General features: G+C 49.6%; 1 protein-coding gene across 7 annotated transcripts in view; it reads left to right on the top strand.

The window, feature by feature from the left end:
* Positions 1-14683, top strand: part of cfap70 (cilia and flagella associated protein 70) — a 195755-nt gene that overhangs the window by 143973 nt on the left and 37099 nt on the right. For 6 of the 7 annotated variants that reach the window (XM_070900968.1, XM_070900971.1, XM_070900973.1 and 3 more), the window contains one exon: positions 5939-6088. The exons of the other annotated variant lie outside the window; for it this stretch is intronic. In XM_070900968.1, coding sequence (XP_070757069.1) covers positions 5939-6088 — 150 coding nt within the window. The remainder of the gene's footprint in view (positions 1-5938; positions 6089-14683) is intronic. 7 annotated transcript variants of the gene reach the window in all.

Genomic DNA, 14683 nt, shown 5'->3' with positions numbered 1-14683 from the left:
GCGACCCTTGCATTGCGCCAAAAGTCCCGGAGTTCCTTTTCAGGAATGAGGGGGGACTCAACGGCGGGCATGAGGAGATCCACCACCTCACTGGTGATGGACTCCAGATCTTCTCCCGCACCCTCTACCGAGTCCCTGTCTCCCTCCGGAAGGTCGCCGCCAGCAGCCAGTCCGTCGACCGTATGGGGTACGGCAAACGGCCCGGCCGCACCATCCGCCCTAACTCTGCCCCACGCACCAGGGAACACGGAGAAACCGGGGCGAAAAACCACTCCAGTTCCTGCAAGTTCCCCGGCCCCAATGTGAGTGGCGAAGGTTGGGATTCCTCACCCTCCCCGCCACCACCCCCCGGCCCAGCATGTGTGGGTTCAGGAAATTCACTCATTTTTTCCATTTTTTTCATTTTGCTTTTCTGCCAGGTCGAGCAGATACCGGGGGATGTTGGATGTTGGTACAAAAGTCGGATCCGGGCAACGAAATGCGTCCTGAACCTGAAAGCGCGCAGAGTTCCGAACAGATATTCGTGATCCACCCTGTTGAATGCCTCTCTTGGTTTCGGGATAGGAAGGCGACCGACAGACCAACCTCCTGGGAATGATGGATCAGGTCCCAGACCAGATGGATGTTATTATGGATTGTCCGGCCCGGGACCGTGTAGGACTGGTCAATTTTCTCTTCCAGGCCTCACCCAAGTATAGGCGCTGGAGTCGGGATGGAGATTTCTCCAGACGTCCACCAAGTCGAAGGACCCGACCAGGTCCCTCAACTTCTCTATCGCCGTCATGTTTTGCAGGGCACCGGAGCGGTCCCTCGCTTCGAGGGTGCAGTTAAAATCACCCCCTGAGGACAATGCAGTCGCCAACGTCGACGGAGCCAAGAAGAGTGGACACTTCTTCGAAGAAGCGCGCTTGCTGTGGGCCGGGCTGAGGGGCGTACACGTTCACGATATGGAGCGGCACGTCCCCCTGGCAAACCGTGACATGCAGCAAGCGGTCTGGCACAGGCTCCTCGACCCCCAAGATCTCCGGCTGAAAGTGTGGGGCCAGCAAGATAACCACCCCACAAGAAGTGGCAGTGAGAGGGCACATGCGGACCTCTCCTTGCCATTCCAGGAGCCACGTGGCCTCGTCTCCCAGAACGGTGAAGGTTTCTTGCAGGAAGCACACCGAATATTTCCCCTCCCACAGGAGCGAAAAATTGTTAAATCTACGGCATGCCTCCCTGCCGCCGTTGATGTTGAGGCTGGCTATGGTTATCTTCATGGCAAAAGCATAGTGCAACCTCTAACTTAACCTATTGTGGCGGGGGGAGTGGAGTCGTTTGTTGACCTCCACTCCCTCAGCAACCCAGCGAGGAACGTTTTGAGCCGGTGCCGCTGAAGGTTTTGTGGTTTTGATAAGGGCCCGCCCCGGCCATGGTTTAGTGGCGGCGCGGACGGACCTGATGACCAGTGCCGGCTCGGACCATCTGTCCAGGGCCAGAAGCACCGGGTCAACCGCACAGGGTACGACAAATGGCCCGGCCGCACCATCTGAGCCGAGCTCTACCCCGATCCCACCCCCAGGATCGTCGGCAGAGGAGTCCCACCTGGGCTCTTTTGGTTGGGATGTCGGGTCAGGGAGCAGCAGCGGAAGGGGGTCCCCCTCCGCCCCAGGCACCGGGAACACGGAGAAACCGGGCCGAAGTGCAGCTCCCGGTCCTCCAAGTCCCCCGGCTCCAAAGTTAGGGGCGAAGGTTGGGATTCTTCCCCCTCCCCGCCTCCGCCCCCCCGGCCCAGCGGGTGGACTTTCAAGATTTTCATAAATTTTTAATTGTTCTTTATCTGCCAGGTCGAGCAAATCCCAGGGGATGTTGAGTATTGGCTGGGCGGGCTCAGGTTCGGCCATTTCGGCCTCGCCCGCCTTAGTCCCCGGGACGCTCGACCCGGCGGCGACGCATTCTTCCGGCGGCCCCGCGCCCCCCGCAACAGGCAGATCTTCTTCCCTATCCCCGTGGGACACGCGGCGGGCACTAACTCCTCCGCGGAGGGATGTTGTTCCTCCACCGCCTCATTGGAGCGGTGCCTCCTTTTATGTCTGGGGGGGGCGCGGAGGCAGGGAGACCTCCATATCTGCCGAGGCCTCCAACTCCGCTCCCCCTTTTGACGTTTCTTGCCCGAGCCCAACCGCGGGTGGTACGCTCTCTGCGGTAGAGGGCAAGGGCTCGGGCATGGGCTCTGGATACCCCGCGCTCGCCAGTGACGGGTTGGCCGAGCGCGGTGATGGGGCTGTCTGGCATACTGAGGGGACCCGCCTCGAGGTGTTTGTTTTTCCGCCGCGAGTTCCTTCCGACCGGACGCACTCCCCCCCCTCCGCTGGAGGCCATGAAGACAAAGGCCTCCGACGATGCCCGCGCACCTACGGCTCCCGGCACGCGGACGCTACTAGGGGGAGGAGTGGCGGCGGTGCCAGCCTTGGCCGCCTTAGGTGTTTTGGTGGCCTTGGAGGCGGGGCAGTTCTTGCGAACGTGCCCCACCTCCCGACAGGCATGGCACCGCACGCCGTCCGACGTCCAGAAGACGCGGTAGGCAGTCCCCTCGTGGACAACATTAAAGGATCCCTCCGTTGTCTCCTCCGCGCCAGCTGGACAAAAAGTTGGCAGCGGAAGGAGAACACGTGATGGAGGCTGGCCTCCCTGAGGCCGAGCGGTATAGGGTTGATCCCCGACTTTACCTCCCCCAGTTGGTGGGGGAGGAGAAGCTCAGCAGGAACAAAGAGCTGGACATTTGAAATGATGACCCTCTGCGCGGTGGTCTCGAGAGGGTCCACTGGCAGGAATGTCCCACCCACCGTGAGCCCCTTTTCAAGGGCCAGGGACACCGCCCGCTCTGACCCCAGGAAGAACACAGCCTTGCCTGACATCTTGGAGGCTGCGACAATGGCCGAGGGGCCGACTACCCCAGCCATTGCCCTCACGCGCTCCTCGATGCTCATATTGGGGTGAGTGTAGCTCTTGACCCCGTGTTTTTTTGTCATCAGTTTAAAAGGTGGCAGGGGCGCAGGAGGCGTCGTGGATGCGGACACCGCCTGCGCATATGACATCGCTGGCCCTGCCACTGGCGTAGATGGGGTCGCCATTATGGGGTCTTTTTAAGGGCTGTACTCACCCCAAAGTCACAAGCCTGAAAGGTCTTAATTGGCCTCGTTAGTATTTGAGCAGAGGGAGCTCTTAATAAGGCACACCTCTCCCCTACTTAACGATTTGGGGAGGGGCCTTTTCTCTCTGCTCAGTGTCTTTTTAATTTTTTAATTGTAGTAATTAAAGGGGAGAAAGGGGCCTCTCAGAGAGAGGGGACAGACAGACAGAAAGAGAGAGGGTGGGAAAGAGGGAAGCTGTGAGAACAGGTCTCCCCTCACAGCGTTGGGTAGGTGTTTGCAGGGGTGCACTCTCTAATGGAAAAAATAAAGTCTTTAACTGGTGGTCTTCTGGCGGGGGGAGAAGATGTCTTCCCCCAGGATAGCTGGAACTACCCAGGCACAGTCCTCCTATCGCTGTTAATTTAGTGAGAAACGAGTCTTCGCCCAGGTAGCTCCAGCTAACCCGGGCCAGGCAATAGGGAAGGGGTGTTTTAGTGGTGTGTGGCGCCTAGTTATTCGCAAGAACCTCACACACACTTGCACACACACACACCCCCACGATGTTCCGGCCTTCTTATTAATCTTCTTTCCTCCCCCCACTGATAAAACAAAGTCTTTTGTGAAGAGTGCACCAATACACCCACCTGTGGGTTGTTGTAGATGGCTCTCCCTCCTTCCACACAAAATGGTGTTATTTCAGGTTGATATTTTTTCCTTTTCCCCTCTCTCCAACTCTGTAGCAGTGTTGTAGTTCTTGCTCTCCTCCTCTCCCTTGAAGTGTTCCTCCTCTCCTGGGTACAGAAGTTGGCTGCAGCTTGCAGGAGTTCCTCACTCCACAGACTCACAGCTTCAAGTGAATAGGCCACAACCACAACAGCTCTACAACTATTTTTGTAAAACATCACAGTTAGAACCGAAGTCAGACGCCATTAGGTCACACACCTGTGAGCATACATTACAGTATACCTCAGTGCTACCACCCTGTTGGGTCTTTCCTGCCGGTGGGACAGAACATACCCAGGAATGATGATGGAGGAGTCTGGGACATTGGCTGAATGTCCCAGATGCTGTGAATATGACTGTCGCTTGAGTAGTCTGTGGGACTGCTTTCCCAATATTGACACAAGTCCCCAGATGTTGGTGAGTAGGACTTTGCAGGGTCAATTGTCATGCCAATGCTGGGTGGTCCATCCGATTTTATTCTTACTATTGTTTCTTGTAGCAGTTTGCTGCAATTGAGGGGCATGCGAGACTATTTCAGAAGGTAATTAAGAGTCAACCACATTGCTGTGAGTCTGGTGTCACATATAGGCCAGACCAGTTAAGGATGGGAGACTTCCTTCTCTGAAGGACATGAGTGAAACAGTTGGGTTATTACAACAATCCGGTAGTTTCATGGTCACCATTACTGCTACTTGCTTTTAATTTCTGATTTATTAAATTAACTGAATTTAAATTCCATGGCTGCTGTGGTGGGATTTGAACTTGTGTCGCTGGATCATTCGTCCAGGCTTCTGGATTACTCGTCTAGTGATGTTACCATTATGCTACCGTTCCTGACAACAAGTTGAGCTTGCATGACGTCAGTCTGAGTGTCCATTGCAGCACTCAGACATTGAGTGGCTTTTGGTTGTGCTGACAGCTGAATAGCTGACAGTATGTTCAGCCTGTGAGATGTGGATGTGAGGCTTGCAGCAGTGTGTGCGGGTGAGGTGAAGCTATGAATGTGAGATGTGTGTCATGTTTGGTAGAGATTGTTGGCAGGTGAGTGATGGGGGTGTGGGGCATTGAGCGTTGTGTGAGGCAAGTGGTGAAGATCATGGGATGTGAAATTTGAAGATTAATTCACTGACCTTGACCACTCATGTGAGGTCATTAAACTTCTTCTTGTACTGAGTCCATGTCTTCATGGGTTACAGTGCTGGCATTTACCACAATGGGAATTTGCTTCCACTGCACCCTGGTCTGTTGATTGGAGGGCCTTCTGACCCACGGTGTGAAGAGGACCTCTTTACTGGAGTTGGCCACCTGCACCAAGGCCTCCAGTGCTGCAACCAGGAACCTAGGTGCATACTCTCTCCCCTATTGTGCCATCATTAGACTGTCTTCCCAACCTGTTGCAGGCAGAATGCATCTCCCTTTTAAGAGGTGCAGACTGCCTTTAAGTCGTGCAGGATAACTTTAATTGGAGCTAGCCAGGCACAAACTTGAGCCCCTTACTGAGCATTCAGCCACTCAGCAGCCATTCAACGCTGGGCTGAACGCTACAATCATGCTAACTAGCAGGCAGCACGAAGCCTGAGAGGAGGGTGCAACAAACATTCACTAGATTGATTCCTGAGATGAGAGGGTCGTCCTATGAGGCGAGATTGAGTAAAATGGGTCTATATTCTCTGGAGTTTCGAAGAATGTGAGATAATCTCATTGAAACGTATACAGTTCTTACAGGGCTTGACAGGGTAGATGCAGGGAGGATGTTTCCCCTGGCTGGAGAGTATAGGATAAGGGGTCGGCCATTTAGGACTTAGTTGAGGAGAAATTTCTTCACCCAGAGGGCTGTGAAACTTTGGAATTCTCTACCCCAGAGGGCTATGGGTGCTCAGTCGTTGAGTATATTGAGTAGATTCTTGGACACTAAGGAAATCAAGTGATATGAGGATAGGGCGGGTGAGTGGAGTTGATGTAGAAGTTCAGCCATGATCTTCTTGAATAGCGGAGCAGGCTCGAGGGGCCGTATGACCTACTCCTGTTCCTTTTTCTTATGTTCTTATTATGCAGTTTGTAACAGATTATGCACACAATCTTGTTTGCTTCACCTTTAGATAATCAAACTGTCTTGGATGTAAGTGATGCTGTGACCCATGAGCCCTCTATTGCGCAGTCTGTTACAACTCCTCCCTCATTGACTACAGATATGGTTTCAAAATCTATACTTTCAGTCAGCAGTAAAAGGAGGAAGTCTTCTATAAAAGGTCAGCCAATATTTTATTTATCTTTCTTTCAGCTCCTTCCCCTTTTCACAACAACAATTCTCATCTTTTATATCTTATCCTTTTGAGAAAGGAATTGATGCTTTTTTCAGAACTGCATTCAGCCCTCATTCTGTATTCATCCCTCTTCAATTATACATCACAACAGAATACTACCTCCTGGATACAACAAGTTTCTGGAAGTAGGTTTGGTGAGGGGGAAGAGTGTGACTGATTAGTGATTGTGGTCATTTCCAGCGATTTTCCACTCGAGAATTGATTCCCCGAATTCCTTCATGTTTTTTGGCCTTCCCGTGATCTGTTTGCCGAGTCCCAAGTCAGCTCATGCACATGTATTATGAAAGCCAATAGCACTGTAGTTCCAAGTTTCCTGCTATTACACTGGCAATGCACAGAAGACAAGTACATACAGCATGAATGGGGATTCCCATTCTGTCATTCGTTGGACCGGCCCACGTGATCCATAGTGCGGATGAGAACCGTGTGCACCCTGGAGATTCGTGGGCCTCTTGCCACACGTACCCAGAGAGACACAGGACTGCAAGGTCCATATCTCCCGGACCACCAGGTGCGTGGACATTTTATTTGTGGATCAGAGGCATTACCCTGCGGGAAGCCTCCGACCGCAAATTCAAGACCATTCATGATGATAAAAATTATAGGGCTAGAAATTCCACAAAATCCGCCGGATTGCCGCCCCCAAAAATGCTAAGGTTATTAAATTAATGCCAGCGAAAAATTGGTGAAAAATAGGAAAAAATTGCACCCAGTGGGTAAAATGGGTCTTACACGCGGATTTTCGGTGGATTCTCGGCGGTAAACACAATCCTGGGCAAATTGGATGGAACTTACTCAAAATTTAGTCTGAGGTTGCAGGTTGGGTCGAGGGAGGGGGGAAAACACAAAGTATATTTTTCCAAAAAATAAAAAATCGGAAAACATTCTCAGGACCCTTTTCCACTTAATCGCTGTAAAAAAAATTTTTAAAATACTTTAACTTACCTTTTTTTCCAGGGCTTCATACCTACCGTCCAGCACCGGCTGGTTTCTCGTGGGCGTTTTTTCTCTACTCACCTATGGGTCACCGCTGTGATCAAACTTGGGCAGTAGCGTTTTTTGCGGCGGTGCACACCGGCAGTCTGCTCCCCAGCGGTATTTCAAGACCGCCGGCGGAACTCTTTGTAGAAATTCCCAACGGGTGGTTTTCACCGAAAACGAAGAATACAACAAAGAAACTGGACAGAAATGGTGCTGAAATTCTAGTCCATTGTTTTTCTAAAACTTTGTTCATGATATTTCAGCTTCTACCTTATCCCCACGTGAAAATCCTAGGCTGTGAAATTCGGGGATTTAGCGCCGGCCGTTAAGGCTGGTTTTGATTTTTTTTTAAAGGCGGCCGGCTCACTTACTTCCCCTTCTGGCGGGTCCCGCTGCAGTCATTATTTTGGGGAGGTCGGTAGCGGTGCTCCAGATATTTAGTTGAGGCAGATCGTGATGTCAGTGAATGTGCAACGCTGATTTGATGCATGATCTGCCATTTTGGACGTCGCTGCTCTTTTTAACGCCATCACCTAATCACGACTAGCTGACCAAGCGTTCAGCAGCAGGAAGGAACCCCCAGCAGCGCTATTTAAAAGAATCACCAACAACTTGCAGCTGACTTGTTTTTTTCATTTCTACTGGCTCTGTCTAAGTTTGTACAACTGTTTGGAGCCTTCTAGAGTTATTTAAAGTAGCTGAGGTCATAGTGTGTGTTGCTGCAAGTGGAGAAGCCTTGTTTCTCAATTAAAGGGTTCTGCTCACACCACTTGCTCGTAGTCATGGGGGATCTACCTGCAGTTCCCCTTGCGCTCAAGCATGATAGGTAGATGGAGTGGAAGCAGCGAAAAAGAGGCCAACATACTCGTAAGATTAACATACAACCTTAAGGTATAAGGTTTTTATACCTTAAAAACAAAATCTAATTCAGGATTCAAAGGCCCTTGATAGGCTGTCATGATCGTCATGAACATGCAGCCCTTGCCACCACGGGTTCTGGGAACACCTCAGGAGGAGGCAGGCAGCTCATCCCTGTTCCGGACTGGTTGACCATGAGCGCCTCATCAGACTCCAGTTCCAGTAAATTAAACCGATCACCACTTCCCATTCATACCATCCTGCTATCACGGACCATCACAGTGTCCTCCTGGGCACAAAGCTGAAATGTGAGCACTAAACACACATTACAAACATAATTCATAAATTTATCAAATTCAAATTAAAAAAACAAGGTCAACTTATCACCCTTGCGCATTCCCTTAGTGCCTGGCTGGTGGAAGATTGCTAACTTTCATTGTGGAAGAGTACAGGTGGCCTATCAGAATGACATTGAGCAGCTCTGGACCTAGAAGGCTTGGCTGTAGACTGCACCATCTCATCTCTCACGGGGCAGCACCTCAGCAATCCAAGTAATCTGTTTGAGCACAGATTGCTGGACTGCTGTGACATCCTGCATGTCCCTTTCTGCACTGGTAAACACAACCATGATGACAGCAGTCTGAGCTTGTGTGGCAGCAAACTGAGCCTCCAGGATAGCAGCCTGAGCTTGTATGACAGAAGTCTGAGCTTCCACTGCAGCACTCAGAGATTGGGTGGCTTCTACTTGTACTGCCATGGAAGCTGAGACATCGGCCACCATGGTTGGGTCCATAAGTACGCTAATGGCCTTGCCCATCATTTCCAGACTGGAAATCATGGGCTCCAAGCTCTGCACAAAGCCCTGTGCAAGGTTGGTGCCAGACTCCTCCACATTCTTTAACAATGTACTCAGGCTTTCTGGCAGGCCTACCAATGCACCAAGCATTTCATTATGCATATCCATCAGCATCCTTCTGTAGGCCACCCCATCCAAGTCCTCGTCCGAGTCCTCTGCAGCAGAACTCGTATGTGATCTCGCAATCCGAGGAGTTGGCACCTGCGCTATCATTTACCCCTGCCCTGGCTGTAGGCCACCCATGCCCGGTGTCTCACCACGTGAAGATTCCACCTCTAACCTATCCTCTAATGTATACAGAATGTCAGTATCTGAGCTCGTGGCTGCGAGTGTGAAATTGAGTGACGGACGGTGCTGTGTCTGCAAAATCAGTGTCTTGGTGCTCCATAATTTCCTGCTCCTCCACCAGTGCCTGGCCAGGTAGCAGTTCTGGGTTTCCAAAAGGAAAAAGGTACAAGGTTGTGGTGAAGGGAGTGGCGGGGCGGGTGGAGCAAGAGCTGCATGCTTACACCATGTACAGCTTGTAAATCAGAAGATGCACCTGGGCATGGCCAAGGAGGCCATCAACCGGTCCAGGCAGCGGGCGGTCGAGGAGGTCGTTCAGCCCAACTACCTGCCTCTCTTCCGCAGTTACATCTGAGCCAAGGTGTCCCTGGAAATGGAGCAAGCGGTGTCCACCGGTACGCTCGCGGCCTTCCGCGAGAGATGGGCGCCGGAGGGACTGGAGTGCATCATCACCCCTGGCAACCAAATTTTTATTTGATCTGTTTAATGTCTAAAGTTTAATTTGTTCATTTGTCAGTTTTGGTGCCCCTTTAATAAGGGGGGCATTTGATTTACAGGTGCAACTAAAATAGTTGTAAATTAGAAGAAATTGTGGTATGAGGAGGAAATGAGAAGAAGGATTATGTCCCCCAGTGGTTAGCTCTTGCTGCCTCTGGTTGTGAGCCACCTTGACCTGCAAGAGAAAGGGAAGTGTGTCAATGAGTCTGGTACAATGTGTTTGGGTGATATGCTTGCCATGGTAAAATAGCTGACCGTATGTGCAAGCTGTGAGATGTGGATGTGAGGCTTGCAGCAGTGGTAAGTGTGTATAGGAGCAGGGAGGTCTTCCTGCAGTTGTACAGGGCCTTGGTGAGGCTTCACCTGGAATATTGTGTTCAGTTTTGGTCTCCTAATCTGAGGAAGGACGTTCTTGCTATTGAGGGAGTGCAGCGAAGGTTCACCAGATTGATTCCCAGGATGACAGGACTGACATATGAGGAGAGACTGGATCGACTGGGCCTGTATTCACTGGTTTAGAAGGATGAGAGGGGATCTCATAGAAACATATAAAATTCTGACGGGACTGGACAGGTTAGATGCAGGAAGAATGTTCCCGATGTTGTGGAAGTCCAGAACCAGGGAACATAGTCTAAGGATAAGGGGTAAGCCATTTAGGACTGAGATGAGGAGAAACTTCTTCACTCAGCAAGTTGTTAACCTGTGGAATTCCCTACCGCAAAAAGTTGTTGATGCCAGTTCATTGGATATATTCAAGAGAGAGTTAGATATGGCCCTTACGGCTAAAGGGATCAAGGGGTATGGAGAGAAAGCAGGAAAGGGGTTCTGAGGTGAATGATCAGCCATGCTCTTATTGAATGGTGGTGCAGGCTCGAAGGGCCGAATGGCCTACTCCTGCACCTATTTTCTATGTTTCTAAGATGAGGTAACGCTATGAATGTGAGATATGAGTCACGTTTGGTAGAGATTGTTGATCGATGAGTGATGGGGGTGCAATGCATTGGCAATGTGTGAGGCTAGTGGTACAGATGGTGTGATATGGTATTTGAATATGAATTCACTGACCTTGACCACTTTGTGAAATGTCGGGGCAAAAAAAAACTTCTCTTCAAGGTGGACTCCCTGAAATAAGGAGTCGACACCAGCCCATATAACGACCACGGAATCACTCAGACAAAACCTTGGTTCAACCGATCTTTATTCAAGCATATGCAGGGGAAGCATTCCAAATGAACCTTCAAAGACAGTTATACAGTTTTCAAGGTATGCGACCCTCCTACAAAACCTTCTATGACCACCGGTTAGCCTATAGTTTATCAGCGGAGCTACATTGATTCGTTGACCCTTATCAGACTGACTGCTGAGTGTTTTCTCAACCGCTCCATCTCCCATAGCATGTGGGGCCGATCTCAACCTTCTGGAATGTGTTGTTCTACAGTGTTAACCTTGCCCTGGTTTCCCATGGCTAGTTCGGCACCTGGTTTCTTATCAGCCAAAACTATCCCTTTCCCATGAGCTCAGCAAACTATCCCTTTCCCATGAGCTCAGCTGCTGCTACAATAGTATTATCCTATCGATGTTTCCAGACAGCTTACTCCCTACTGTCCTTGGAAATTTATTAATAGGTGTTGTCAACTCTGCCCTTCATTCCCTTAAATGTACTGAATCTGTAAAGTTTTCATTTTATGTTATATGCCATTTTCTATAATTTATAAGCGAGTTTTACATACAATCTGTCAATAGACAATATATTACAATCCCTACCTTGAGGTGGAGGAACTCCCAACTCCTCACAACCCCCTAATACTGATGAGCCCTTTAATCTGGACCATCTTACATATCAGATCTATTCACTACCTTCAGTATCCACTTTGGTGACCATCTGTCTGGCTACTTTATACTTTACTCCCTTACATGAAGAAATTAAACTTCTTCCTGCACTGTGTCCATGACGGCTATCTGCTCCCATTGCATTTTACGCATTTGCCTGTAGCGCCTCCTGGTCCCCTGTGGAAGCAGGACCTTTCTCTTCGTATTTACCTCCTGCACAAAGGCCTCCAGTGCTGCATTGAAGAATCTTGGAGGATGCTCTCTCTCTCCTGTTGTGACATCAGTAGATTTTTTTGCTGCCCTGTCTCTGTTCCCCAGCTAGTTGATTCACCTGCTGCAGGCAGAATGCACCTCCCCTTTAAGAGGTGTAGACTGCAGGCTAACTTATATCGATGCTAGCCTCGCTCCAATTTGGCCTCCCTTCTGAGTGTTCAGCCACTCAGCAGCACGTTCAGCGCTGGGCTAAACACCACAATCATGTTAATCAGCCGGCAGCACGAAGTTAGCATGCTGCCTGCATTACTTTGAACAGGCATGGGTTGATCCCGCATTGCGATCCCCGCGCCTGTTTTCAGATCCAAATGAATTTCTAGCCGATAGTATTTTATAATAATACATTGTCTGTTACATAGTATAACACCTGTAATTTGATTTTTTTTTAAGCACCTGTGTATTATTAATTTAATAATTTTAATAAATTGTGCAAATTTATCTAGTGAAGGATTTCAGATCTGGGAATGAGCCTACTTTTCCACTCTGGTAACACTTAACAGTACCAAACATTCCTGAGACTGATAAAACACCCTCTACTCTGCCCTAGTAATCTGTTGTAATCTAATCTCTGAAAACCCCTACAACACACATGTGACATTTTGTATTTGTATGCCAGCTATCTAGATTGTGAATTCGTGCTTTATTTTATATGTGACCCATATAGCTGCCTAACAGAGTGAGAAAATGTCACCTTGATAGTGAGAATTAGATTGAAAAGCAGATAAAAGTAGAGTACAGCACTCAATCTTCCTATGTTTAAACAGATACACAGGAACTAATTCAAGTCTGCAACTCACATCAGACTGGTGGTTATGAATCCACTCAATGAGGGAGAAATTCGGTGGTGCCTGATTTGGAGCGGTAACCCAGGCAGAGCTGTAATTTTATTGCCTTGAAAATGTTTGCGCCCTCCACCCAGATATTCATCCAAATCGGGCGATGAACTGACAGAGACGCAAAATCAGCCGTTGCACACCAGAGCTGGGGGCACGATAACGAAAGTTTGATCAGTAAATTTAGCGGACCCATTGCGCATGCGCCGAACTCCGATTCAGATCCCGGGAGAGCTTAGTCTTAAAGGCGCGGCAAGGTAAGTTAGAGCATGAGCAGCTCCAGCTCCATCGTGTCTGCAGAGCGCAAAAATGGAGGAGGAAGGAGGACACCAGCTATGTGCACATCACAATGAATAGTAAGACCTTTTCAGGGGAGTATTGAAGGCTGCCTCTGCAGCAGTTCAGGCATCGGAATCGCTACTTCAGCACCCCTATTGTCTGCTCTGTGATGTTGCGGGAGGCGGTATGGCTCTCATTGTAGCGTTCCTCCAGCTCTGTGGAGGGATTGTGGAGGGGGGGTCATTAGCCAGGTCGCCAGGCCGTATCCCTTGTCCCCGAGCAGCCAGCCTCGGCTTTGCTGTGGTGGATGAAACAGTCGAGGAATAGTGCTCTCCCGCAGGATAAAGGCGTGTTGTGGGGTGTTTTGTGTGTCCCATGTCTCTATGACTCTCCCTTGAGTTGACCTGTGCTTTAAAACTCCCCGGTTCGGGTTGTTTCCCTTTGGGCGACAGGGGCTTTTGCCAATATTCCTGCCTAGCCCGTCGATTAGCGGGTAATCCCACAGAGAGAGAGAGAGACCAAGGTCAGATAGGTCTTCTCCTATGCCCGATGCGCAGCGTTCCCAGCGGGATTACTGTGTAACCCGGCCATGAGTGGTATGCCACCCGGTTGGTCTTCCGAATTATACCGTGAACCACAAGCCCCACAACCCCGAAGTTCTGACCCAAGGAGTTACTATGGATAGATTATAACTGACTCAGACCAAACAAAACGGTTCAGGTTGGTTAAAGATCGATTCCTTTTATCACACGCACAAAACAACAACTCCTACTCCTCTCGCTTACAGCTTAAAGAATAGGTGACTGTGGACTAGCTTAAAACCTTAGACTAAATACCCACCCTGTCGGTTACGCTGAACCAACCCCCTTCCCAGAATCTAAGCCTAGATAATGGAAATACTTCTAACTAAACCCCTCTCCCGGTTTGGTCAAAACCCACATTTGGAAGCCTCCTCACACGCACACGTTTTAGCCTTTCTCTTGGACACTTGCAGTTCCTCAGCAGCCAAACACGCTGGCGGTCTTGGGGATTTCCAGAGGTGTATGCTAGATGTAATTACCAGCCCTTGTCATTGATTCACGCGGCTCCGTGTCCGTTCAACTCTAAAGACAAAACCTTGTCTAATCAAGGCATGCAATGCGGCCTAGAGAGCTACGTTCAGGCGGTACGGCGAGGCACTCACTTTGGGCGTTCCTGGAGAGTTGACGGACACGTGGCCACGTGGGGAACCCCGTTCCAGATGGTAGAGAAAAGTAAGCCCAGAATTCCCAAAGTTCAGCATCTTTATACCCGGTATAATACACAAAACTGGCTGGGCGATTCCTGGTAACCATGGTCGCAGAGATGCTAGTTGGTCTTCCTGGTGATGTCTCTGTCCTGGATTGGTCAACTTGATGAAAACAATGGTAGGCCATTTCTGTAGATGAGCAGTTCTCGAAGTGCTGTTTGTTGAGTTCTTGACTGCTTCTCCATGAAAGAGTCCAGAGCTGTTACCTTTGGCCTTCAAACCTCATTGTCCATCCAGACATCCCAGCTCCATGGACAAAAGGTGTTTTTCCACAAATCAAACAAAGTTCAAAATGAAAAGGCCTCTTCCTTTCATGACGTCAGCGTTGACCAAAAATCAGTCCTTTTAAAGTCCAAAAGTCCAAACTCCATTTTGAAACGCAGGCCATGTGCGTCTCCATTTTAAAAGGGTACAGATCCATTTTAAAAGTCCAAAAATCCTTCTGGCCCATGCACACACTGATGTTGGCACTGGCCAAATCCTACAATGTGCACTTCCAATAGTGAGCATTCAGTGTGAGGATACGTTGCATGTGGTCA

The sequence above is a fragment of the Pristiophorus japonicus genome, chromosome 15 (genome assembly GCF_044704955.1).
Source record: "Pristiophorus japonicus isolate sPriJap1 chromosome 15, sPriJap1.hap1, whole genome shotgun sequence".
NCBI classification, from domain to species: Eukaryota; Metazoa; Chordata; class Chondrichthyes; family Pristiophoridae; genus Pristiophorus; species Pristiophorus japonicus.
The sequence above is the reverse complement of the archived record's forward strand: the minus strand, read 5'-3'. Positions and strand labels throughout refer to the sequence as shown.